The sequence below is a fragment of the Syzygium oleosum genome, unplaced genomic scaffold, assembly GCF_021117445.2.
Source record: "Syzygium oleosum isolate NSW1041296 unplaced genomic scaffold, Sole_v2.1 Sole_v2.33, whole genome shotgun sequence".
NCBI lineage: Eukaryota > Viridiplantae > Streptophyta > Magnoliopsida > Myrtales > Myrtaceae > Syzygium > Syzygium oleosum.
Genome location: NW_026607517.1, coordinates 3,128,261 through 3,155,242, shown reverse-complemented (window position 1 = coordinate 3,155,242; position 26,982 = coordinate 3,128,261). Strand labels below are relative to the sequence as shown.

The 26,982-nt window shown below is 41.8% G+C and overlaps 3 protein-coding genes across 3 annotated transcripts; all 3 read right to left on the bottom strand.

Moving 5' to 3' along the window:
- Window positions 1–1,361: 1,361 nt before the first annotated feature.
- Window positions 1,362–17,216, bottom strand: LOC130135432 (uncharacterized). The gene is made up of 16 exons (XM_056304700.1): window positions 16,998–17,216; window positions 16,615–16,752; window positions 16,340–16,421; window positions 16,041–16,117; window positions 15,483–15,583; window positions 14,656–14,785; window positions 13,386–13,502; window positions 13,224–13,309; window positions 12,491–12,557; window positions 12,130–12,208; window positions 11,826–11,917; window positions 11,451–11,594; window positions 2,793–3,147; window positions 2,186–2,481; window positions 1,914–2,054; window positions 1,362–1,675 (listed from the first exon to the last, which is right to left on the bottom strand). Exons 1-16 carry the CDS (start codon window positions 17,106–17,108, stop codon window positions 1,556–1,558), a joined length of 2,136 nt encoding a protein of 711 aa, XP_056160675.1. The 5' UTR covers window positions 17,109–17,216; the 3' UTR covers window positions 1,362–1,555.
- Window positions 17,217–20,217: 3,001 nt separating this feature from the next.
- Window positions 20,218–22,102, bottom strand: LOC115672565 (SKP1-like protein 1). The gene is made up of 2 exons (XM_030594384.2): window positions 21,716–22,102; window positions 20,218–20,730 (listed from the first exon to the last, which is right to left on the bottom strand). The coding sequence occupies exons 1-2, from the start codon at window positions 22,022–22,024 to the stop codon at window positions 20,557–20,559; spliced, it is 483 nt and encodes a 160-aa protein (XP_030450244.2). The 5' UTR covers window positions 22,025–22,102; the 3' UTR covers window positions 20,218–20,556.
- A 1,956-nt stretch (window positions 22,103–24,058) lies between these two features.
- Window positions 24,059–26,277, bottom strand: LOC130134330 (SKP1-like protein 1). Its single transcript, XM_030594381.2, has 2 exons — window positions 25,853–26,277; window positions 24,059–24,409 (listed from the first exon to the last, which is right to left on the bottom strand). Exons 1-2 carry the CDS (start codon window positions 26,162–26,164, stop codon window positions 24,236–24,238), a joined length of 486 nt encoding a protein of 161 aa, XP_030450241.2. The 5' UTR covers window positions 26,165–26,277; the 3' UTR covers window positions 24,059–24,235.
- Window positions 26,278–26,982: the final 705 nt, after the last annotated feature.

Here is a 26,982-nt window from a genome sequence, read left to right as displayed (position 1 = left end):
AAACATGATACTTTCCATGATCCAAAAACTGAGAATCGGTTATAACAGGACTTGAAATCTACTCAGCTTGAAACCGATCTCCCCAAAGCCCATTGCATCAGAAACTCGAATGCTTTGCCGAACAAAGACTCTTTCAGGCACGGAGATCTCTCTCTCTCTCTCGCTGGAGAGGTCACAATTTTGAGTCTAAGGCTTAGGACGATTTGGCCCCTCGATGAGCAAAGAAAGGGCCTCTTTTTACCCACATGGTGGTGGTGGTCATGACTGGTAGGTGGTAAACTTTGTTAAAAGAGGGGAAAAGAGACCCCTTTTCACCATTTTCCTTCAACCTCTTCATGCCACTGACCCCGAAGAACACAAAAGCAAAAAAGAGAAAAAGACGTTTTACAGGTACAAAAAGTGAAGTCACTCTCTCTCTCTCTCTTCTTCTGGCCCTCCTCCCCTCTTTGGGCAGTGCACACTCTGCAGGGGGGCAACCCCAAGGAGGGGAGGGGGAAGGGGGGGACCACCAACCCATGTGATGAAATGGCCTGCGACCCCTCTCGTGAGTGAGTGGAGAACGCGTAGTACATGGGTTGCTGCTGGCAGCTCATCGGATCCCCCCACGCCCCCCTTTTTCTTGTTTTAAGGTCTTTGTCTACCTTGACGTCCTATTGGCCGGATGGAGGGTTTGAGTCTCCCAAAGTAAGACCGACTCAAGCACTTTGTCGTTTCACCTCTTGTGACCCTGGCTTTCTTTCCAAAGATCAGTAGTAATTCAGCCCCATAATGTTTCATAATCTGGAGAGACAGAGACGCCAACTCAAAACCTCAGGTCCTCAACAGTATACTTATCAGTACCAAGTGTGTTTCCTAGAGACACATGGCTTGTCCATCCTCCTGTTGATCACGCGTGGTCCTAGTCCAATTCTAGTTATACCGAATGTCCGCTCATCGTTAGGGTCTTGGTTGAAGGAGTTCAGTCCCCCTACAGTCTACACACTTTGTCGTTTCACCTCGTCACCCTGGCTTTCTTTCCAAAGATCAGTAGCAATTCAGCCCTATAATGTTTCATAATCTGAAGAGACAAAGACGCCAACTCAAAACCTCAACAGTATACTTATCAGTACCAGGTGTGTTTCCTACATGGCTTGTCCATCCTCCTGTTGATCACGCGTGTTCCTAGTCCAATTCTAGTTATACTGAATGTCCGCTCATCGTTAGGGTCTTGGTTGAAGGAGTTAAGTCCCCCTACAGTCTACACACTTTGATTAGGGTTGGGTGGCGTGTCGTTTCTGTGGATTATTTGTCGGGTTGGTTTTCAGAGGAGTGTGCGCAATCATAAGGGAGGAGATAGAATACGAAAGAAAAGAAGGGAACACTTCCACCACTAATCACGAACAATAATAACAGCAGCAATAATAATGATACAAGGTCCAAATTCTACCCACCCACAGATAACGAAGCATCAATAAATTAAGAGGGGGTCCATCATCACCACCATCACCATCCATCATCATAGTGTTCTCTCTCTTTCACACAAACAAACAAATGGGATAAAATTTTAAAAAAAATATTAGTTGGTGGGGTTGCTGCGGAAGGATCCGAGAGCCTTGATGGCAGCTGCTCTGAGAATGTACTGGTGGTATGCTGCTGCTGCTAATGCCCCCACAAATGGTCCAACCCAGAAGATCCACTGATCATGAACATCCAAATCCACAAACATCAATTACTACTAGCCTAAAATCATTATCACTGCGCAATAACATCAAAATCCAAATGCGCACATATCATCTTTGAATATATAGGGTCATTAAACCAGCAGATCCAAAGTTCTGGCTGCCATAAATGCAAATAATTCACATGTTTTTTTGCCTATCTCATAACGTGTTATTCGTGTAGTAAAGCCGGGTTTACAAATAGAGAGGCTATACCTGGTCGTCCCAAATTTTTTTGTTGTTGAAGATAACCGCGGCACCAAAGCTCCTGGCCGGGTTGATGCCGGTGCCAGTGATGGGGATGGTGGCCAAGTGAACCATGAACACCGCAAAACCAATGGGCAGTGGAGCCAAAACCTACAAACCCAACACAAACCCATCTCATCAGAAAAGTAACTTCATTTGTCAAACGAACAGGTACTCCGTTTGCACTGGGGAAGGAAGAGCATGGTCATTAGTAGTAGCAGCAGCTAGTGAGCAGTACATACGGGCACGTGAGAGTCACGAGCACTCCTCTTCGGGTCAGTGGCCGAGAACACGGTGTAAACCAGCACGAAAGTGCCGATGATCTCAGCTCCCAGAGCCGTGCCCGTGCTGTAGCCCGAAGCCACCGAGTTGGCACCACCTCCGAGCGTGTTGTAGTAGGGCTTCATGAATGCCTTCACCAACCCTACACCACAGATCGCGCCCAAGCACTGGGCGCTCATGTACGAAACTGCCCTGATCAAGCTCACCTTCCTTGCCAAAAATAGCCCGAATGTCACCGCCGGGTTAATGTGGCCACCTGCGTTGAAACAACAAAAACATTACAGAAAACACATAAAACCCTTGAAGACCCATCAACGTAAAAATGCGAACCGTCATGAGTTCTAGAGCTGATCACTTAAAGGAACGAACTTTAAGAACTAGAGCATGAAATTGAGAGAAGGGTTGTGAACATGAGACCACTACAAATGAAACAGAAAGAAAGTCTCAAACCCTATCAACAAAAGATGCAAACTTCTTGAGCGGTTATTCACAAAAAAGGAGCGAACTTTGAGGATCAGAGCACGAAAAAACCAGAGAGACTGAACGTGGGAGAGCCGTAGAACGTACCAGATATGCCGGCGGTGCAGTAAACGAGGATGAAGATCATGCCGCCAAAGGCCCAGGCGATGCCGAGGAGGCCGACGCCGTCGCAGGGCCCGGACTGCTTCTTGTGGCCGATGACGGTGGCGACGGTGATGTAGAGGAAGAGGAGGGTGGCGATGAACTCCGCAATGAGGGCCCTGTAGAAGGACCAGAGCTTGACCTCGGCCATGTCGAGGAGAGGAGCAGGTGGGGGGTCCACATAGTCCTTCCGGGTCTGCCCTTCCTCGCTCACTTCCTTCGACATCTTCTCCGCTCTCTCGGTTAACAGCAACAGCAACAGCAGCAGCACCAACAACAACAACAAGAGCTGCTCTGGTCTCTAGGCTTTTCTGCAGCTGGGTGAGGTCTGTCTTAGCTGTGAGGTTGGGGGTGACACCTAGGGACTGTCCTTTTTAAAGGGCGAGGAAGAAGAAGGTGCGGGGGTGGAGATGGCGGATTACGTGGACAAAGAGAGGGGTAGTTTCGGAACGGAGGAGGCTTTTCATTTCTTCCAAGTGTTATTATTGCTTAAGAAAAGAAGGAAAAAGAGGGGGTACCAAACCTACCAATAATTTGAAGAATTGCAAAAACAAAAAGCGAGAATAATGGTCAATTACAATTTCCCTCTCTACCAATTACGAAAAACCAACTCTCATTTCATTCCTAAACATTCAATCGGTTATCACATGATATCAGTACGGCAAGAAGAGAGTATCCCATTGTGTATGTACGATTTCTCAACCGGTTACTGTATATTTAGTTCCGAGATTTTTTTTGTTTTTATCACGGGCGGCCAAACGGAATTTCAATCGATTATAATCCTAATTATTCTATCCACCCCATTATCATCACATGTCGCCGTACATATGATTGATCACGTGGGAGTCTTTAACTTTACTTGCTACTGCAGAAACAGTGATTAAGGAGAGGGAAAGGGGCACAGCCAGCGAGACCATGTGGGAGGATCCAATCAATCATCGGGTCGGCCCGGATGATGAGAGTCGACTGGATCGGTCAGCCTGGCAATGTTGTGTTGTAACCCACAAACCCACGCCCCCCCAAAAAGCTCCCCAACGGTTATGTGTTGTCTTCTTTTGTTTTCTGTCCTTGTTTTGTTTAGGTGGGGGATTTGTTCAATCTTTCTGTGCAACGTTCGAAAGATTTCGGCGCTGTCCGCCAATTCCGGATATCATCATATAAAATATTTTTGATTTGAAATGATACGCTGATATATTAACGCAGTAGGTCGTGTTGTAACACTTGACATGCTTTGGATCAACATGGTATCCGAGTCAGATTCTGTCCCGATTTTATTATGCATGTGCGTCCGCCTCGTTCGTCATATTTCACGTGAGGTTTACACTTGAAAGAGGAGAGGATATTGAAACGAGTTCATATGCTCTTTATATATATGCGGCATCAGGGCTAGGTTTCGGCCCGGTTTATTTCGGGTATGTATCCGTTCCGTTAGTCGAATCTCACGTGTCATTTCTAATCCGGCAAATTTCTCTATGCCCGAAACATTAAATCGCGCCGAAATTGGAATTATCAGTTACTTTGTCCGACAAAGTGTTTGTACCTATATTTAGAAAATTTGAGTGGTGATGAAGGAATGCAATTTCTTGGTAATGCGGACTCGAAGGACGAAGTGTTAGCGTTTGAATAAAGTGAATTTAAGGTGTCAACTTTAATGAAATAATTTTAGTGGGGTACTTATGTTAGGGGGCCGAGGAAATAATTTCAAGTGGTAACGGTAGGAAGAATGTGTACATAACTTTCCATCATCGACAAAATTAAAATGCTACGTCCTGTGCATATCGTGATTTATGAAAGCATTTTTGCTTTTTGGTGGGTGGGGACATTGGAGTTCCTTTTGAGTTGTTGAGAAGAATCAAATCACCGTTAAACATGTCTTTTAGCCGGGGGACTTTCTTTGATTGCTTGTTTTCACGGGTAATTGCGAAAATCAATATATATCGGCTTTGCTCTCCATATCAAACACTTTTTTTTTTTTATATATTTCAAAACCTATCATTATCGTCTTTTTGATCCGAGAAAGACCCCGTTGCACTTGTGTATATCAAAAATCTATATTGAAACCCCTCTCCTGCTCTCTTCCCCCGCCCTTTCTCTCATCCTCACATATAGCGGCACGGCGCAACAACCATCTAGAGACATCGCCATAGCCCAATCCCGATGCCAACATCCTTTTCTTTGTTTGCGGAGGAGGGATCCTTCGCAACTCGCGACGGTGAGGCGACGCTAGCTTCGCCACGAGCCTGTGGCTCTGCCAAGGCCGCGTGAGGTTTGGCCTTGAGCCCGTGAGTGCCGCCAACATAATTCGACCCCTCTGCCACAAGCTTTGCAAGCCCCCTTAAGCCCCTATAGCAAAGCTCGCCCATAACTGTGGCCTTAAGGCCGGCACTATCGCGACGGCTCCCAAAAAAAGAGCAACGGCGGCGTGCGTAATGAGTAGGGTAGTTTGGGAAATATAAAATGGTGATTCATAAATTATACGTGGGCGAGAATGCAACTTTAAAATATATTAAAAATAACTAGGGATGGTAATTTTAGGTTTCGAATTGCGAATAGGGCATTTAATATGAAAAATTAAGTTAAAAAAACTGTTTTTTTAGTTTCCTTCAATTCTTATCCGTCAACGATTCTCTCTTTTTTTTTTCTTTTTTTTTTTTTTCATTCATCGAAATGAAAAGGAGCAGCTCGATTCCACGTCGAGAACGTGAGGGACATTCTCTGAAACGGGGATTTTTCTTACCTTCTTCTTCTGATCATTATTATTATCGTCATCATCATTATTATTATAATTATCCATTATTTATAAAGTTAAGGTGGTTAATGTTTGTCTTGATTTTTATATAGTGGGGGTTTAGGGTGACGAGGTAAAAACACGACAATGCATGCGGGCAAAGGAGTCTTGTCAGCAATCACGTGGGTGCCAGCTGGCAAGTAATCCCGGTTTCCGATGCACAGGCAGGCACATTCCGGTGGTCCCACTTTTGCCTCACGCCCCCCTCCGTTGTTGGATAGATATGCAAGTCCCACCTCACCCCTTCTTTTTCCTAATTTTACATTTTTCTCCCCCAAGGACTTCTCTCGTTTTCTTCTGGATTAATACAAAAAAAAAAACACCCGAGCTATGCCCGCACAAATACACCAAACTGTTTTTTTTTTTCGTAGCAATCGAAAATCCTAAGCTTACCCCGAACCTTTGAGGTATTGAAATAAGGGCATAAAAAACCATGAACTAATATAAGAGCATATATATATCGTACATGTATAGGTTTGAATTTTTTCGCGACACAAAAAAAGTTTAAGGTATTTTTGTCACGGTAGGTAAGATTGGGATTTTTGGTGCCAAAAAAAAAATGTTGGATATTTGTGTCATAATGGACATAGTTTGAGTTTTTTTTTGTGGTATTTGACGTTTTCTTTTTAAATATCTTTTCAATATAAATTGCTAACCCAAGTATGTAATGTGAGTGCCCATTAGAAGAAAGATTATGCTTTTTTATCGTGCCATAGAGAACATAATGAAGAAGTTCCCGTTATTCATCCGAAACTCGAAACATATTAGATGGCGATCGAGTAGATGCTAATCGACATAAGATATATACTGTTTCGTAGCATTTGAGGGTCGCGATTCCCCGTTGTCTAGCCTAGGGGTGATCGGTTCCAGGGTGGGTTGGGTCCAGACCTGGAACCTGAAACCAACCCTATTATAATCGGTTCCTAATTTTTGGAACCTGAAACCGACCCTGTTTTCCTTGGACCCTGTTTTGGAACCGACCCTGTTTTTTCGGTCCGGTTTCAAGGTCTACCCAAGAACCTGTTTTTTTTTTGTTCCTTTTTCTGGTTTCATTTTTTTCTAGCAAAATAATATATGTAGCAATGAAACGATTCAAAATAAAAGATGAATAATAAAACCACTATTTGCCAAAAGTAATAATCCCCAAAATGGGCAATTGAAATTACAATCCATGAAAATTACAATCCAAAAGTACTATGTGGCAAGACATAGTCCAATCGCATAAATCTTTAAGAGTCACATTTCTAGGAATCTGTTCAACATGTTTAGCTCTTTATTTTGCGCCATGATGAGAGCTCCTCACTTCTGTTTCCAAAAATCCGAAGGCTCCGATCCACACATCAGAATCTGATAAACAATTGTCCCATGCCAAAAAGCTCCAGCATCCTTCCCTGCCTTACGAGAGGACAAAAAGCTCCAACTGAAGTAATGAATATACAAAGTAGTGATTAGGATTTGGGATCTTGGTGATTGCCCCACTTGAGGGAGAGTTATAGGTTTGCTGTCTTTTTCTTTTTGACTAAAATGGGACTAACACCAGGACATATATCTAAATATATGCACTGACCTTTTGGAGGTGGCCTGAATCCAGCCGTGTTACCAATGGATAGAAACCTCATGGTCCAGCCAAGAACAGAAGTAATGACCATACCCTAAAATCAAGATGAGAAAAGGCCAAGGAGATACTTGTACCAACATATTTGAAGCTTTTCATGCGTTTTTAACTACAGATATGAATTCCAGAGAGTTTCAGACTTAGCCACAACAAATTCAATCCATGCATTAGAGATCAGAACCTGATATAATCAAACACAACACAACAAAGGGGGTTGATTTCAGCAACCAATCGGGTTTGGGTCAGCATCACATGGTCGATCTGTGAGCTTTTGAGCATACAAAGAACAAAATGCAGAGACAAAATATTTCTTGCCATAATTAACCATCTCACTGAAAGTCATTACTATGTGAACACACCCAGTTCTTGGACCTAATCTTTACCACAAAAAAGAAACTGTAGAGCTCAGTCGGACTAATCGAGCAAGAAGCAACAACAAGCACTAGAATTCCATGTCACAATCAGTAAACCAACCGCAGCAAATCAAGAATTGACCAAATTGAAGGAAAAGAGGGAACACAAATGCCAACATGAGCACACAGAGACGCGCGCGCACTAACACCACGAAGCTAATCCCACAAACCAACTACAACAATTCTAAAAATTTGAGAGAAGCTTTCACTGATCTAAACTCTAAAGCGGGCGATCTTGCATGAATGATCCAACGGATGACGGCAAGATCATAATAACCAGTTTCGAGTATAATGAGCTTGCAACATATAGAGTTTCGAGTTGAGGCCAACCACTGAAGTCAGGTACGCAACCAACGCTTACATTTTTCCATTAAACAAACTCAGAAGTCCAAGAAGCAAGAGATAAAAGTTTAAAAAAACAAAAAACTCAGACAAGCCGGATTCCGCAAGATCAGATGGCGTCTATTCCTTCAAGTCCTTCACTGATCATCAAAACTTAGAGAATCTTCTACACCAACCCAAGCCCGCGGCGAAAAACCCCTAAAACTCGAACGCAAAACCTCAAACTCAAACACTTCCCCAACACTAGAACCCTAAAACTCGAACGCAAAACCTCAAACTCGAACTCGAACACTTCCCCAACACTAGAACAGATCTAAAGCTCGAGCTCGAAACCATCCGACCTTGCAACAAAGACGAAGAAGAGAGACTGAGGGAACGGAGGACTCACTGGATCGCAAGAGCCGGATGGGTGAAGTGAACGAGGAGCCTCCTCGCTGCGTAATTGCGTTCTTGCGGCGACGGCCAAGAGAGAACTCGAGACAAAGAGAGAACCGAGACAGAGGAGCGGCGAAGAGAGAACCGAGACAGTGATTGTGAATAGTGATCTAGATCTAGGGTTTTTTTGTTTTTTTTTTATATTATCTTAAAACCGATTCTAAAACCGATCAGGGTCGATTTTTCACTGAATCGAAACCGGGACGGTTCTAACCGGTTCCAAAAAATGGAACTCTGGTTCCGGACCGGTTTTAACTTGAACCGGCTTCCGGACCGTTTTTGGTGGGCCTGTCCGGTTTCCCGGTAAACCCGATCCGGTTGCACACCCCTAGTCTAGCCAGTGTAAACGATGTGATTTGCCCTTTTCTTTTGCACAGTGATAGCCTTTGACGAGCAGAAGAAGTAATGTTCGGTTAGGTGAACATCCCGCTTTTTGGCTAATAAAAACAACTAACTTTACAAAATAAGATCTCATAGATTGTGCAATTCAAGAACCTAGTCAATGTCTCGACAAAACTAGTAACACCATCTATAGCGAAAACCAAGAGAAAGGAAACCATGCATAAAATCACCCAAAATTTTAAGTTCTGCGATTTATGGTTCTATTCACTCCGGAATCATCTTTCTTCTCTCTACCAAGATGTTTCCAGACTAATCTTGCATCATCATTATTCAACCGTTGGAATTTGTTCGTGCCCGTGTCCCTCGTTTCATGTCATCTTTCCTCTCTCCCTTTCTCTTTCTTCCGTGCTAAAAAGCTTTTATCCATTGCCACAACGGTCATGAAATTGTGGGCCGTGGCTGCAAAATCTGCCAGCTTAGATGCGTGGCCCACCACCCTCTCTCCGCCAACCTTTTCGAAGGCAACCCCTCGTTTTTGGCATGGTCTTATCTCGAAAGAATTCCGAGGACACCAACTCCGTCGATTACAATTATAGTTCTGTCTTGGAGATGGGACAGACGATTCCCCCCCCCCGTCTTTCGAGAAAGGGGGCCTTTTGCTCTCGTTCCATTTTTGAGGTGACGATACTGACCTTATCGTTATCCTTAGCCCCCCCCCCCCCCCCTCCCCCTGCGCTTAATCTCTGTCTTTCCTTCCAAGACAGTACGTGCTTTGGACAGAACAACGAGATGGAACTGGCCATTGTCATTTACCTACTCGCTCTTTTGCTTCTTTGCATCTCTTTTGCTGTGGCGGGAAACTTGGCGGGAGGGTTCTTTATTCGCAAGCGAAAAGAGCCCTGTTGCGTGCTGGTTCTTGTGCCTTGCTTGAAGAATCGAGATGGGCGGTATGCTTGTATTGTAAGTGCGACGAAAATAGAAGAGCGAGACAGTTCTGTTTAACTAACCAGTTTACCACAACTCTAGAAGCGGGGTTGCGAGTTCGATTCCTGTCGAGAGATGTGCGCGACGCACTGACCAAGAAGTTATTTCTGTATGTTGAGTGATGTTGCCTAGGGACTTATGAATTTTGTTATAAAGGATGAGCCTCGGAAAACACATTGTGATCATAGAAAAAAAAAAATTCTACCGACTCTTATGGGACTACTGTCTATTATACCAGGTCAATATGTACTCATCGGCGGTGACCTGTGGACAATGTCATGAACATCAGAGCACGTTCATCTTCGGCATGGTATCGAGCATGGAGGTTTTTAGTATTGAACCGCGATTTCGCTAATTTCATTGGACTGTTCTCTCGCTCTTGCTCGTTAAGCCGACAGATCGCCCACGTAGCTTTTGGGAGGCGCATGCAAGTTTTTAAATTTGCTGCATTAATTTCGAAACAATGTTCGATCCCTAGATGAACTTTTCACTGCGTCCAAGGACACGAAAGAACCAAAAACCTTGGAACCTAGCTATGCTCGGCTCGCCAAATTTTCAAAGAGCAAGACAAAGTCTGAGGGTACGACACCACAGTTTTTTTTTTTTTTTTGGTCGAAAGTACGATACCACAGTTCGCGAGGTCGATTATCCAGCGTTGTTAAGCGAAGACGTCGAAGTACAAAAGCATCGCAATTTTTTTTGTTCATTTTTGGGCCAAATACAACCATGACAATTGGTCCCCCAAAGAAGGTACAAGCATCATAAACACAAAGCCTCTACTTCAGTAACAAAACAGCCAGGAAATGATTAAAAAAAGAAAGGACAGTACAGTACAGCACAGCACAGCTGATATAGCAGGGACTCCAGTACTAGTAGCACTGCACTCCCGAACGATTTGTTTGGCTTGGTATAAAGCAAAAGCATAGACACGAGTTATCGCCAATGCATTATGATTTCCTAGTGGTGGAATATATAACATTGTATCTTCCTCACCGCTCAACCTAACAGCGGAGCAAAACCAGCGGTCCTATGTATTCTCAGTAGATTTTCTTTGCTAGTGCCACTAACGTGAAAATGCAAACACAACAAACACCTTTACACGCTTGCATGCTACGCACAGAGATAAGCGAGAACTGGAGAAACTGATGTGTACACTAACCTCAGCAAATACAGCATGGAGTCAAAGATAGTTCAGGAAATAAGAGCAGCCTGGTAGCATCTGTTGTTCATGTCCGAGATTTAACGAAAAAAATACTTCCCCATATGAAAGACTAACTAGACTTTAACATCACCGACAAAATTGCACCTACTTCAACTGTTGGCCGCAACGAAGGCAATCAGCCGCTTGATTGATACATTACTGTTGCAAATTAACATATATAATCAGTGGAAAGATTAGTTGCCTAGATTTGCTTGGGAAGCAAGTCATACGACATAAAATAGAGCTTACCATGCAGACGAACTCCCCAAAAACGTCATGCACGCACTACGAGTGTCACAATCCAGTGAATCTGTCATACAAGAGTGTGTAAGTTCACAGGGAAAAGGGTTTTTTCGTCTAGCTAGTGACATGAATAAACTTTATCTGCTACTACAAATTTTACTTCTCCGCACGCAAGAATGCAACTGCAAACAATGTATATGGTGTGTCCTGAATGTAGCAGAAAATACTTATTGTCACTCACAATGTTATTTTCAGGGACCTTCCAATAAAATCCCTGAAGGGCTATAACTGCAACATTTGAAGTTACGAGAACGAAGATGCTCAGAGAATGCTTTCCCATCCACTCTAACAAAGAAGTCAACAACCTGTAACCATGAACATCCACCTGTCCAAACAGATAGGACATGAAGTTTGAAAAGGTACAACAGCACTTTGAACGAAGTATTGTTCGGGTTAGTGTAAAATTCATCAGAAATGTGTCTTATGAGTCATGATAAGTATTCAGATATGGTAACACTTGTTGCATCACAGATGCCCTATTCACAAAGTTTGAATTATAGAAATCACATATAACCACATTTCCTTCCTCCACCCAAAAAGGGAAAAAAAAACTCACCAGCAGATATAAAGCACAAAATGTGAGTCCCGCAGCTGAAGAAGTAATCAACATGTAGCTGATCGTATACAGCGATTTGTTCACTGGAACTCCTGTGATGACAGAGACTTTCCCAAATTAGAAAGCACAGTTATTTAGTGCCATCTCATTCATAAAGAAAAAAATTGTTTCAGCAGGTGAGCGTCCTGTGCATCAGAACTTACTGAAGGGTCCTAATTTTATGTACAGTTCACTTAAACATAAGTTCAAATGTTTTCTATCTAGTTAGTTCGGAGAAGCATACACCATTTAATAAATTTCATACCTACTAAAGCAAGGACAATCCCTGGGCCAAACAATGAAGCTGAAAACAGGAACCAGTTGTCTAATCTCCTTTTAGGTTCCTGACAAACACGCAAACAAAAATTGCTGATCAAATACACACTTAAAAAAATTACAAGCTCTAGAATCTCCCAAGAAACTATCATCATCAACTGGATTTCAGACCCTTTACAGGCCCTCAACATGCTTACCCAAAGGAACGGCTAATAAACACAGAACAATTAGAAATTGACACCAAGAAAAAGGTTAATGGGACATATAACAATAACGTCTACTGTATTGAAGAAATACAAGAGATGTGATGAGGAATAGAAAGTATACTAAGCAACGGATGTGCGCCTTACCCATACATTTGCTAGGACATGACCATATTGGAGTCCAATAATGCAAGTTACGGCAGCAGTTAGGGAGCTGTCAGTAAGAGATGATAATGTAAATAGGACATCGCAGAACTGTGATGGAGAAAGGATGCACATAAGGACATCTCTAAAATGGATCAGATGCAAGATCTACCAAGTATTGTTTACCTCGGTGTAAGCAACTAATTGTGTAACTGTAAGGAAGAGAAACTGAAGAAGATAATAGGGTAACCAAACAAGTTCAAATTTTATATTCTTAACGACATCTAGTAGACCTAAAGATTGTTGAACTGACTTGTGAATTTTCTCTTATAGCTTCATTAGTTAGCCACGTTATTGGTTACTCTAATGCATAATCCTTCTCTAAAGTGCCTTACCATTTCTCCCAGTAGTCAAGCTACTAAATATTCGACCTAGCACCTACCATCACTAAATGGGAAAAAAGGAATTTGCCAACTTGGGATGAAGTTTCGGTTTTTCAAGCGCAGATTGCTCCTTCGCAAGCCTTGCATACACTCGTCAACAGCTTTTCAAAAAACAAACCAGTTTTTTTATGTTGCCATGTGTTGAGTATTACTAAGATATATGGTTGCATATGGGAAATGGAATAGCCCGTCATAACAAAAGGCCGACATTGAGGTAAATGCTAAGACATAACATGATGACACAGTATACAAGACCACTATAACAGGATACACCAGAGAGGAAAGTTGAGCACCTTAAAATACCTTCAGGGTCAAAAGGAGCATGGCACCATGATGGTGAATTCTCAGAAACTTGGCCACCGGTAGACATGTTACAGTCCTGTATTTAAATATCAGAATAAGGCAATAATGCACATTATAATTAAGTATTCAAAATAGCATCAGCAGGCAGATACCTTCAAATTCCGGTAGACCGGTTTCGCATAAAGATGATTAATGCCAATAACATATCGATCAATCATTCCAGCTGCATTGCAAGCTGGTCCAAGATCACCTCTGACAGAGCAATTCACCTGTGTAAGACATAGCCAAGGTAATGTAAGAAATGGTCATAGCAGAAAATCCAGTGAATCGCTACTTTCTTGAAAGGTTGATTCGGCAAAGGAACATGCTTTCACTTCTATCGAGTAATTGTCTACTCTCTGTATGCACCCAGTCTGAAAGAGTCATAACCAGAATAGAGATTTATGCTGCTTGTAAAGGTGCATTTTTCCACCCAAGTCGCATATAGAACTCTGACAAGATGTAGTATACAGGCTTGAAGGAAAAAAGAAAAACTTACACAGACAATCAGCTAGTCAAACTTAAACTGGTCTAGACAAGATATGGACCTCTACTCTTGACAAAAGCTGGAAAATAATTTCAAGACACAGCAGGGACATTAGGGGCTGTTTGTTTAGAGAAAAGTTTTCATATATCCATTTTCATTTACAATTGAGAAGGAAAATCACATGAAAATGTTTTTGGTGCATTTCGAAAGGGGTGTTTTCCTTTTCACAGTGAGAAGAGTGAAAACAGCTTTTAGTTGTTTTGACTTTTCTTAACTCACACAAAAAAAGGGCTTTTTCTGTCGATCTCTCTCCTCTTCAATAATTCATCTTTTTATTCAGAATTCTAAAACTATCCATTGCATGATAAAGCTTCACTTGAAGTACAGGAGCTTCAAGCTTCAATAAAATTGTAGATCCGCTTCAACCAATGAAGCTTTCAAATATGACGAAAAGCGAACATGTTTTCGCCTACCAACGGGCCCCCAGTGACATGACTCCAAAAGTTTGTTTCAATTACCATTTTACAAGCTAAAAGATTCCCCACAACCCAATAAAGCTATTTTTAAGTGCGAGAATGTATTGTATGACTCTGTGAGGCAAAAGCATAAAATCCACTAATGCAGGTCTTGCCAGGAGACAAAAGCATGTAATAAGTAGTAGAACTCTTCGTCCAGATAAGTTGCTTCACCACTATGGATAAGCACAGACCCTAAACTACCAAACCTGCTTGCAAGAAATGGCCTAATGATGAAAAGGTTTCAATGAAATTTATTTCACTATTAATGAATTGATGAAACTGGATAAGACAAACAAATGTCCATGTGTTAAGCTGGAAGCGTCTCACTACAGGGAAGGGAAAGAGAAGAAAGTAGAAAAGGGCTAAGCATGCTCTCACCGAGTAAAAAGTGCTAGCATCCGTTGCCAGCAAAGAATCTGGTAAGGATGAAACCTCGAACTGCCAATCTGGAACATACAAACCATATGATAAAGCCACGTATATCACTGAAAGAAATATTGCAAGAGACCTGCAAGACACATGGCAAAGTTACTTCACATTTAAGAAATTAAACTGTGCTTCTTAACAAAAAAAGAAGGGCAGAAAAATATAGAGAGAAAGTTGACAGACAGAAAATTTTCTGAGGCCCAATCAACCCACATCTCTATAGGACACTGATATTGCTATTTAAATCCAACTGTCTGCTCTTATTCTACATTGATTGCAAACTATATGTCCGGGTAAGAGGCTACATCAGCCAATTGATCTATGTCAAGTAGATTGACCAAGTTGTAAAATCCACATGCTGATTGGGGGCAGGCCATTTGTAAGCTTGCTATTCTAACTAATGCAGGAATGAGTATATTCAATGTTCAGGAAGATGCATTTGTCCCCAAAGTACCAAATTGGCATTCTTTCATTTGTAAGAGAAACAACTTTTGTGGCAATATATTTCTTATGAAGATTTGCTAACCGATTACATAACTTTCAAACTAGCAGCAGCAAAGTCGAAGTGTACAGTTATTAACCAGATGAATTGCTATCTCCCAAAAGTAGCTAAATATTGCTAGCACATGGCCTTACTAAAGAATTGCAAATGCCACTCTATTCCGCATATCTTGGAATATGAATATAATTTATAGTTATAATGAAGAAAATTTTCGTCTGTGAAGGAATTGTGAGCTGGTAAAAGGACATGACCATAAAATCTAAAGAATGGACCTTACCAATGCCAATAATAATTCTTTACGAAATGCCATTGTTGCCATGTCCTTTGTGAAAGCCAAATCTCGCAGAGAGCCGTGACAATGTAGCCAATGGAGATTCTCTGATATTGATGGTAATTGAAAATAATGCTCCCTCATTAGCATTTCCTTCGAAAATATGCTTTACAGAGGCTATGTTCTTAGACTTATTTTACCACAAGCATTGTGATCAATGAATACAAACGGCTTTAATTTTTCATAAATACGACTGGAAGACCTATTGATAAAGGAACTCTAAAAAGAACACACTTGCTACAATATTGAGCCATATTTTTCCCGCCAGCTTCATATATTTTTGAAGCAGTTGTCCCTAATTAACAGTCTATCAGTTAAAACTAGCCCAATATGGCAAAGCCAGACTCCAGTGAAATAAAGCAGTGAAAGCATTTCTAGAAGAATGTCAACTGCATTACAAGCGACAAAGTTCCAGATAAGTTCAACCGTCCAATAATTAGATCTGTATTATGTTTATTTCTAAACTCAAAGAATTATATAACACAGAGTATCCAACAGACAGACCTGCAAAATCCCAAACCACCGTATTCTTTCAACATCAACTCCGTATGTCAGGGAAGATATCCCATGCAAATAACCACCTGAAAATTAATCACATCATTTCAATGCTTTGGCATGTGAATCAACATAAGTTTTTCGCAATCCTGTTAGCACCCCTACAAGAAGTTTTAATGTTATGGAAAACTTCAATGTACCTCTAGCAAATAAACCTACACCTGCTAGCTTAAATCATGAGTAGCCCCAGAGGCTGTCAACAAGCTAAGGTATTTCCCAAAGTGCAGCCGGAAGCTATAATACGTTACCTTGAAGGAGAACACCCAGAAGAAAAAGTTTCGCCGCTTTCACAGCCGCTTTCCACATAGCTTCTACCCGGTTCGTTACTTTCTGGAATCATGAAAGTGGCACACTCTCAACACCAATAGCATCAACCGACTTGCATATTGAGGAATGTCAAATCCATGAATGCAGCCACAGACCATTTGGTGCAGAATTACTCAGTTTTCAGTAATTCAGCACAGAAGCTCGGTAATTTGCTTGAGAGAACCAATCACGTGGCGGGAGAAGTCAGGGTTCGTACCTTATAGACAAGAGCAAGAGACACTCCGACAATGAAAAGGAAGAAAGGCATCACAAAGTCGGCCAAGTGGAGGCCGTTCCATGGAGAATGAGCAATGATTGGGAAAATTGATCCGCCATAGTCAACAAGCATCATTAGCTGGAAACGAAAGACGATAAACACAATCAGCACTACTGCAAATTCTCACAGAACAATGCTAGGAATAAACAGAAACGCCGCCAGGGTCATCGGAACAAAGAAAATCAGCACAGTCAAACCAGAGTCCCGAGCAAATCAACAAATGCTGACTCGAGCGGAAAAGGAGAAGGCGACGACGAAACGACGCAAGAAACTTTGCGACAAAGCGGCGAGACAGTGAACGTAGACGTGAGATGGGAACTCACGAAGACGCTGAGGCCGCGAAACACGTCGAGCGAAGCGACGCGCGGGCTGCGCCGACCGGCGGATGGCTCTTCGCCGCCGTTGCTCAGGAGAGGGACCTGATCGTCGGCCATCGTTCGGCCGGACGGGCGGCGGCCGCGGCCGCCGAGCGATCGGAGGCGCGGCGGAGGTGGGAGGAACGGGAGCTTTTTTCCGCCGGAGAGAGGAGACTGTCTGGTGGTGGAGGGAGAGAGGAGAGAGAGAGAGGAACAGGTTGCGCCCGGCGATGTCGAGCTGGTGTCTCGCGAGGGGATCGGTGACGTGGAGTCAGGGCCCCACCATTTGGGCCAATCAGGGATCGAGTGGCGTCCACGCGCGCTCCTAGGTTAGGTCTCTCGTTGTCTGAAGGCGAAGAGGGCGCGTTGACTTTGAAAGGCCGTTGGAGGAAGGCGACAGGAGAGGTGCGATGCAACCTTAGGGACAAAATTATCCGTTGGAAACCTTTAGACCTATTATTTGCAAGGGTTAATACACGAAAAACCCCAAACTGATACGTTTGTGATAATTTTATATCGAACTAATTTTTTGATTACCAAAATTTTCAAACTGGTACACTTATGACAAATTTTGCCCAAACTATTTTTTTGACTACCAAAAACCCCATACCGGTACATTTGTGATAATTTTACCCCAAACTAATTTTTTGACCGCCAAAAACCCCAAACTGGTACACCTGTGATAATTTTACCCCAAACTAATTTTTTAATCACTAAAAACCCCAAATTAGTACATTTGTGACAATTTTACCCTCCATTATTGCCTGTTAAATTGGATTAACATCACGAAAAATCACAAATTGGTAAACTTGTGACAAACACAGGGTTAAAACCCCAAACCGGTACACCCTTCAACTCCCACCTGTAATCAAACTTAGCAATTTGATAGTAAAATTTAACGGAAACTAACATAGGGTAAATTTGTCACAGGTGTACCAGTTTGGGGTTTTTGGTGATCAAAAAATTAATTCGGGGTAAATTTATCATAGGTGTACCAGTTTGAAATTTTTTATGATCAAAAAAATAATTTGGGGTAAATTTATCATAGATGTACCAGTTTAGGGTTTTTCGTGGTATTAACCCTATTTGCAATGAAGATCATTATTGTTACATCAATTTCACACATTCCCTACCGTTTGAAAAGTGACATTTCATTTATGTAACCAATCAATTGAATATTGATTAATACGTAATCGATCAAAGACTGCTTGAAGGGGGCATGTTTCTCCACGTACAGACTGTGTAGACCCTGCCCGAAATACCTCGAACGCTCATTAACCTCCGGTGGCCTTACATCTTAGAGCTTATCAAAGAAAACGTGGAGTGCACATGAAAGGTTTTTATTTTTCCTTTGCACAAAGAAGAAGGCCTAATATCCTAAAAAACCTCAAATTTTAGTTTTTATCCCAAGTTTACCTTTTGTCTCATAAAAACCTCAAACTTTAGGCAATGTCTTAATATTTTTTGTTCCCTAAAAACTCCACAACTTTAGGTCTAGTCCCAATTTTTCCCTAAACTTTTTTTTGTCTAATAAAAAACCCTTAACTTTAGGTTCAATATCAATTTTACCTTAAAATTTTTTTTGTATCATAAAAAATTCTAGCTTTAGGTCCAGTTTCAATTTAACTCTAATTTTTTTGTCTCATAAAATATCGTAAACTTTTACATGAGTCCCAAATCTGCTTTCCATTAACCCTCCACCAAAATCATCCTTAGTGATTTTGCACTCAGTCTTCGATCTCATGTGCTTTATCTCGCAAATGGAGATCTTGCACTCTAACGCCCAAACAACTCGTGCTTTGGAGTTTTTCATCTCTATTGTCAATGAGAAATTTTGACGAAGGGTTAACGGAGGCAGATTTGTGACTCAAGTAAATTTTGTGATTTTTTATAAATATGCAAAAATTTTAGGGTAAAATTGGGATTGAACGGTAAAATTGAGACAAGACCAAAAGTTAGAGATTTTTCATAGGACAAAAAAAAGTTTAGGGTAAAATTGGGACAAGAACTAAAGTTGAAGGTTTTTTATGGGATCAAAAAAGTTTATAATAGAATTGGGACATGACCAAAAAGTTTGAGATTTTTTATGAGATAAAAGATAAAATTGTGACAAAAACTAAAATTTGAGGTTTTTTAATGTATTAGGCCAAAGGCAGAAGCGCCCTCGATGCCAAAGGCTTCATTAGAATGCCCATGGATTCTTCCTACACATCTCTTATTGGAAGAGAGGACAAGTCAGAAATGATAATCAATAAGAGTACCGATTGAAAAGATCGATGAGCTACCAAAGTATTGGAAGAGAGGACGCATCGGGATATGATCGCGAGTTTGAAGCCATTGGAGAACGGAGTGACTACGATCATGAGACAGTTAACATGCATTTTCATAAGAACATCCGCTTGGAAACAAGATCAAGGCATCGTCAGAACGTGGGTGCAAGAATTTTCAGAATGGAAGAACATGGGCACAATCGCCGAGGACCGCTCAAAAGCATATATGGTATAACCACTACAAACACAATCGCCTATCTACTGAGCTCTCGCACAAATCAAACAAATTATTTTTCAATACCTTTACTTTCCTACACTGTACTTTCACTTTTTACACCCACGTCATCGATTAAATTCCGGCGTATTTCTTAGCTGTAGATTCCATATTTGCGTCACCGATTAAATTTTAGCGTGTATCTTTATCCTGAGCGTTGCGTTGTCAATTAAAGTCCATCGTAATATCTCAAAGTTCTCAAGATGTGTTGTTGATTAAATTTGGGCATAGTTTGTTTTAGTTGTGAAGTCTGTATTTCCCAAGCCTTATCATCGATTAAATTGTGAAGTTTGTATTTCCCAAGCTTTATCATCGATTAAATTTCGACACAACCGATATCTGTACAGTCCTATTGAAATTTAAGTTGTTGATTTCCTGCTCACTTGTGATATTTCCTATCTGAAGTCGCCGCAGAAACTGTCTCCTTCAATTAAAAGCCGAAAAACGACTTTTGGTGAAAGCGGCGAAATATCTTTTTTGCATGCCCAATGAGACCACTAAAGCTGATTTGAGTCGTCAACAACACTCTCGGTGGCGGATCAGGCTCAAGGTGAGAATGTTGACATCCCAAGACAACTCATCAACAAGCAAAGGAGGCAGTTGGACCCACATTTACTCAAAAAATTAGTTTTAAGCTAATGAATTATAAGCCAATTATAATATATTAACTACTTCCCATCAAACTAATTACCTGATGTGAGACTTTTCTTTTAACACAACTCACAAGTGCATCTCAACACTTCTACATCACAGACTCGTCGGATACAAGAATATGCTGAAAGATCAAACCTTCCCTAAGTATTGAATCCGTGAAATTTGTTACTTGAACATTCGTCCATATCCTGTCAGAAAAACTCACATGAGAGTTCACTTTGCCAGAACCAAACATTTAACAAGCCGATGTCTCATCCGTAGTAAGGCAGCAAAAGAAACAGAACTTCACAATATTAACAGCAGACAAGACCCGGAATTCTCTTAGGCTTCAGTCAAATGCCCACTGGTTCTCCCTACGCAGCTCTTCTTCCTCCTCCGGTGTGAATGTGGATTTGATATTGAAAATTTTGTGTATCTCATCCGGAGTCTTACCCTTGACCATGTCTGCCACACTCTGGCAGGCCAAGTTCAGCAAGGTTGGAATTTCCAGGAAATTTGCCGCCTGAATGGATGCAAGGAAAAACTGATGAGCACAAACATATAAAAAGCAAGCTTTCACCTTCAAGTCATGTATAAGCTCTTTGAAGGTGCAGGTCGATTGGAAATAAGCACATCTTGGACCTTATGTTTGCCATTCATGTTGAGTTATCTGGGTATAAATTCTTGTACAGTATAATAGCAAAACATAACCAAATCTTCCCATTGAAGATAAAACTACTTACCTTGATTCACCTGCCAAACAGAATGAGATCCATTTCGAACAAAGCTAATGCTGAACTAGAATAACCAAACTATTCGAGGCCTAGGACCGCCCTCAAGGCAAAGCTCATGGATTGTGCAGATGATAAAAGTAAGATTTGTAGCAATGTCAGACCAACCAAGGCCCTCCTGACTAAATCCAAACCCGAATCCGGATCCAATATCCTGTTTGTTCATATGGGCTTTGAATCTTAAAGTTCCGAAGATGGCTTCAGGGGCAATTTAATGTTCTAAAATAAATCAAGAAATTGAAATTAAAAGGAAGGGCTTCAGGTACGGGATGCTTACAGAGAAAAGGGTATAAAGCTGCCTAATGGCTCGCCAGCCATGGAAGAGTCTCTGAGGCGTAGGATTGCATGATTCTGCAAACCCACCAAGCTGTGTCTCATCTTTTGACCGGAGACAAAGTTTTAGTCTAGAAAGTCTTAACATGCAATCTCCTTCGGCTGTTTTGGCCCTCTTAGAAGAGAGGGGTCTCATCATTTTCCTTTCACCATCGTCGCTTCGTCAGCTCCTCCGACTTCTGATCGTACGTTATGCACCCAATCGAACAAACACTTCACGCATTCTTACAAAGATAGAAAAACGAAAATTCCAAGATTGAGCATCGATCGATCGCTCCTCAGAAACCAAAAGATGCAGCAAAACAAACACTATGACTAATACGAAGCAGGACTCCACCGCGAAGAAAGCCATCGAAATCGAGAAACGGAGATGGAAGTACGGACCAGGATGTAGTCGAAGAGGGTGGGGTGATCGACGCTGACGAACTCGGCGTCCCAAGCGCGGAGGCTCTCGGCGTCGGCGCCGACCTCGGCGTGCTTGGTGCAGTACTCCACCACCTTGGCCAGGATCTTGCCGGTGATGTTCGGCAGCGGGACCGGAGTGCTGGCGCAGTTCTCGTCGATCATGCTCTCGAGGGTCTTGGACTGCAGGGCGGCGATCTCCTCGATCTCGAAGGTCTCGCCGTCGGAGCTCTTCAGGGTGATCATCTTCTTCGGGCACGACGGCGAGGACGAGGAAGAAGACGACGACATGGTCGGTTCGTTTCGTCGTTGAGAGAGAGACTTGCAGAGAAAGTTGTTGAGAGAGAGAGAGAGTGTGTCTGAACTCGCGTTGTTGACTCGGTTAATATTGGTGAAGAAGAATTTTGATTCCTTTTGTTTTCGCGAAAAACGTTTTCTTTGAAGATGATTATTTGTATTCTTTTGAAATAATTAATTAATAAAAAATATTTATTTATTTATTTATTTTTACAGGTGATACCGACAATCATGTTTAGGGAAATATTTTTCAAATTATTCAGTTTTCATGAAACAAACGAAGCCTCTGTATATGGAAATTTTCTTTCCGACAAAATCAATAGAAAGATGAGTCAGGGTTGTTTATATTTTTTTCTGCCTTCCGCCATTAAAGTTCAATAAATTTTAAAATCATGAAATATATACAAACTTGCACGCATTAATATTTATATCTTGCAAAAATAACGTTTTGCGAATTTAGAGAAGTTTAAATGTGCGATAGAGTCACAAGGTTTCAGTTAAACATAAAAAGTGAAATAAACCCTGACGGGCATCTAACATGTTATCCCTTTTTCGTTCTTCTCTAGCTTAACCACGTTGTGATCAGGCAAAGAACTTTACGAGTGATACATAGATCACGCATCTCTTAGTTATGTATCTAATTCTTAATGAGGTAATTGCTTGAGAAATATATGATGTCTTGAAGAATTACCCCCTCAACATAGCCTCTTGAGATCTGGTTATGAGAAAAGCCATCGCTTGTGGTCATGATATCTTCAAATTATAATTCCAAGGTGTGCATAGTTTAGGTGCAACCTTTGATCGAGCCCAAGACAATGAGAATGCGTGCAATCATTCGTCAGCTATGTTACCAGAGTTTACACTTCAAGGTGAGAATACCAAACTGCATGACATCCGAGCCAAATCTGGTTATGTAGCACCTAGTACAATGTTATCGTGTCTAACTAGAGAGTGTCCTTACCGGCTTCGGCCTATGTTGCCCATCGCAATCCTGCAACGCGAGGTGGATTTTGATAACGAACCATCGCTATGGGACATCGCTCGATAGTCACAATTTAGTCCATGACCGGAAAAGGGGGTACTCGAAGGGCTTTGCGGGGATAGATGCCAACCGTTACCAACATGTCCAGAGCCCCAAACCTGAAACACTAGGGTTTCATAATTCAGTCACCTTGCATAAGTCACCTAGGTAGTTTAATTTCTCTATAGCTGCTTAGGTATTTATGGTGTCCAGTCAGCCTAAGTCATATTAAAACTGATTGGTGCCGACTCCTCTATGTTTTTTCTTAAGAAAGAATTTGTACGAGTCAATTTAGTAGCCGGCTCAAATCCGGCATTCGAGATAATCCAAGGAATTGAGGTGCCCCAGACAAGAGATCCCTAGTTGCAAAATTTAGAGGTGTTACAGTGTTCAGATCGCATGTGGCGTGCTTGACCTGATACATGAATGTAATCAATGCACGATTATGCCACCCAAGATTATGGTCACTGAGGGCGCATATGCTAAACTCGAAACTCAAGTAGTGGAAATTTAATTAGAGAGATTTAAGTGCTGGCCGTTTTAAATGCTGAAAATAAAAATAAAATGTTGTTTGATCACAGTGGAACATAGAGTATTGAACGATCCTTTTCGCCAAACAAAGAATTTTGACTATGATCAGTTGGTTCCAGGCTTTTTACCAATGTTATAGACAAAATGTTGTTAAACAACAGTTTATCATCGGATCGATCGTTAGTATAAAACTACTAGTCACTGTTGGATGAGCGACATAGTGTTAGATTCAATTTCGTAACCGCGTTCTTCAATTGTGCCAAACATAGACGGTGATAAGTAGATTATTTTTCACATTGCTAGTAGGTCTACTAAATATCCCCAAAACAAGTACAGACCATCAAATCTGATGGAACTCATATTGGCTTTACTTCGGCTAAGCAACTCATATTCTTCTACTTCACAGAGTCCTCACTAAGATGCAAAGGATATGCTGGAAGATCAAACCTCCGCTACTAACTATTAAATCTGCGAAATTTTCGTTTGAATGTTCGTCTGTATTACGTCGGAATAATTCACATAAGAGTCCACCGTGCGCGAAGTAAACAACAGTTCAAAAGCCCATGTCTGATCAGTAGGAAGGCAGGAAAAAGAAACGGAACTCCTTCACACTAGAAACACAAGAGAAAGGACACGGGAATTCGCCGAGGCTTTCATTCGAATGCCCACTGGTTCTGCCTACGCACGTCTTCTTCCTCTTCCGGTGAGAATGCGTTATTGATATTGAAAAATTTGCGTATCTCATCTGGAGTCTTGCCCTTGATCATCTCTGCCACAGACTCGCATGCCAAGTCCAGCAAGGTTGGAATTTCCAGGAAATTTGCTGCCTGAATGGATGCAAGGAAAAACTGAGTGAGCACAGATATAAAAAACCAAGCTTCAGCCTTCACGTCGTAAATCACAATTACAAGCTCTATGGAAGGTGCAGGTTGATTGGAAATAAGCACATCTTGGACCTTATGTTTGCCATTCATGTCGAGTTATCTGGGTGTAAATACTTGTACATGATAAGAGCAAAAAATAAACAATAGATCTGACTTGATTCATCTACCAAATAGAATGAGATCCATTCCAAACAAAGCTGACGCTAAACTAGAAACACCAACTATTCGAGGCCGAGCACAGCCAGCAAGGCAAAGCTCATGGATTGCGCAGATGATAAAAGCAAGATTTGTAGGAATATCAGACCAACCTAACTGAATTTGCGAGTAGCAATGTCGGACCTACCTAACAGAATTGAGGAAAAGGAAACCCGTTGGCATTGACAAGGCCAAAGTGAGAACTCACCTGACTAAATCCAAAGCTGAATCCGGATCCAATATCCCATTTGTTTGTAGGGGCTGTAAATCTTAAGGTTCCAAAGAGGGCTTCAGGGCAATCTAATGTTCTAATATAAATCAAGAACTTGAAATTTAAAGGTGTAAGTTCAACAGAACTAGTTCACTTAACGAGGCAATCCAGGTTTTGCAGGAGCAGAAGGCGTGTTTTCAAAAGGGAGCAAATGATGTGGTTATACATTTTTCTTTCTGTTCCTCCATCATCGTGCAGGCAGGTCTATAGCTCTCCAGTTCGGACTTACCCATGTCCTGTGTTTGGGTTTTACAAGGATTATCGTCAAATGCAATGCTCGTTTGTCGAAATTCATCAGCGGAGCCATGAATCCATGACCTCAGCAAATGCAGATTCGCTATGCTTACAGAGAAGGAAACAGAGCTGCCCAATGGCTCGCCGCTCGCCAAGTATAGAATAGTCTCTGAAGCAGAGGATTGCAAGCTTTCTGCAAACCCCTGAAGGTGTATCTCATCTTTCGTCCGGAGACAAAGTTGGTATCTTCTTACGTTAGTTCATAACGTCTCGATATGAAATCTCCTTTGGCTGTTTGGCCCTCTAATCTACCAAAAGAAGAGAAGGGTCTCATCGTTTTCTTTTCACTATTGTCCCATTGTCAGCTCCTCTTGAGTTCTGATCGTATGTTATGCACAAAAGAGAGGCTTTTGGACAACCAAACGATAATCAAGAAAAAAGAATCAGATGCATAGAGGTTAGCACGCAAAGGATGCACCAATTGCCAAGTCCTAGCACCAAATTTGAACAGTAGTTCGCAGGCTTCCTAGAGACAGACAATAAAAATCAAAACTTTCCAAAATTGAGTATCGATCGTCCCTCAGAAACCAAAAGAGCAGCGAAACAAACGTCATCACCAATCGAAGCGGGAACTCAACCCCCAAAGAAAACCATCGAAATCGAGAAGAGGAGATAGGAGCACGGACCAGGATGTAGTCGAAGACGATGGCGTGCTCGACGCTGACGAACTCGGCGTCCCAAGCGCGGAGGGTCTCGGCGTCGGCGCCGGCCTCAGCGTGCTTGGTGCAGAACTCCACCACCTTGGCCAGGATTTTGCCCTTGACGTTCGGCAACGGGATCGGGGTGCTGGCGCAGTTCTCGTCGATCATGTTCTCGAGGGTCTTGGACTGCAGGGCGGCGATCTCCTCGATCTCGAAGGTCTCCCCGTCGGAGCTCTTCAGGGTGATCATCTTCTTCGGGCACGGCGGCGAGGAGGACGAGGAAGAAGACGACGACATGGTCGGCTCGTTTCGTCGTTGAGAGAGTGAACTTGCAGAGAAAGTTGATGAGAGAGAGAGAGAGAGAGAGTCTGAGCTCGCGTTGTTGATGACTCGTTCAGAACTCTAAAAAAATCAATCAAGAGTTTTATACGCAGAAACGTCTTCCAATGCGCTCAAAATAGAGATTAATCTGGTCGCATTTGTTAGGATTAGGCTCACGAATATAACGACTTAAAGAGTAAAAGCAAAGGCATAAAGATTTATCCAACTTCGCCCTTAAACTAAAATCACATTCAATAGAGGATTTATATATCATTAATACCTAATACTACTCTATTACAGCTCTTAATTACAAAAAAAAAAAGGTCATATATATATATATATATATATGTGACAAAAAAAAAATTATATATAGACAGCACCTATTCATTGACTCAAGCACAAACTACTAATAAAATACAACTCCAAACATGGACTAAAAACATAAGAAAATAAAAATTCACATATAGAGAGAAGGTGTGAAAGGATAAGCTAGACTGCGGTGGCGATAGCATCGCTTCCCAGCCACCGGCGAGGGTCCAACGTCCCTCACCGCGCTCGGGCAAAGCCGCCATCATATTTCTTTTCTGTTTCGCTGCTTTTTACGGAGTTTCAGAAGTCGTTTCTTTTGGCTCAATCAAGTCTTTCATCTTTGGCATCATGCCCTAGAAAGATACACACTTCGAGAAGTTGAGTGGTCTTTGGGTAACGATTCATTGTTTTTGTGAAGGGTTCGACCCTCCGTGTTGAGGACTTGTTCATTGTTTACGCAGCAATGTTTGAGGTGCGAAGATCTA

Excerpts from the sequence above, each read along its gene's own strand:
- LOC130134330 (XM_030594381.2), bottom strand. The coding sequence starts at position 26,164 with ATGTCGTCGTCTTCTTCCTCGTCCTCCTCGCCGCCGTGCCCGAAGAAG. Across the intron at positions 24,410-25,852 it reads TCGTCTTCGACTACATCCTG|GCAGCAAATTTCCTGGAAAT; the intron begins GTCCGTGCTCCT and ends GCATCCATTCAG.
- LOC115672565 (XM_030594384.2), bottom strand. The coding sequence starts at position 22,024 with ATGTCGTCGTCTTCTTCCTCGTCCTCGCCGTCGTGCCCGAAGAAGATG. Across the intron at positions 20,731-21,715 it reads CCCTCTTCGACTACATCCTG|GCGGCAAATTTCCTGGAAAT; the intron begins GTCCGTACTTCC and ends GCATCCATTCAG.
- LOC130135432 (XM_056304700.1), bottom strand. The coding sequence starts at position 17,108 with ATGGCCGACGATCAGGTCCCTCTCCTGAGCAACGGCGGCGAAGAGCCA. Across the intron at positions 11,918-12,129 it reads GATTGTCCTTGCTTTAGTAG|GAGTTCCAGTGAACAAATCG; the intron begins GTATGAAATTTA and ends CTGTCATCACAG. Across the intron at positions 2,055-2,185 it reads CTCGTGACTCTCACGTGCCC|GTTTTGGCTCCACTGCCCAT; the intron begins GTATGTACTGCT and ends TTGGGTTTGTAG.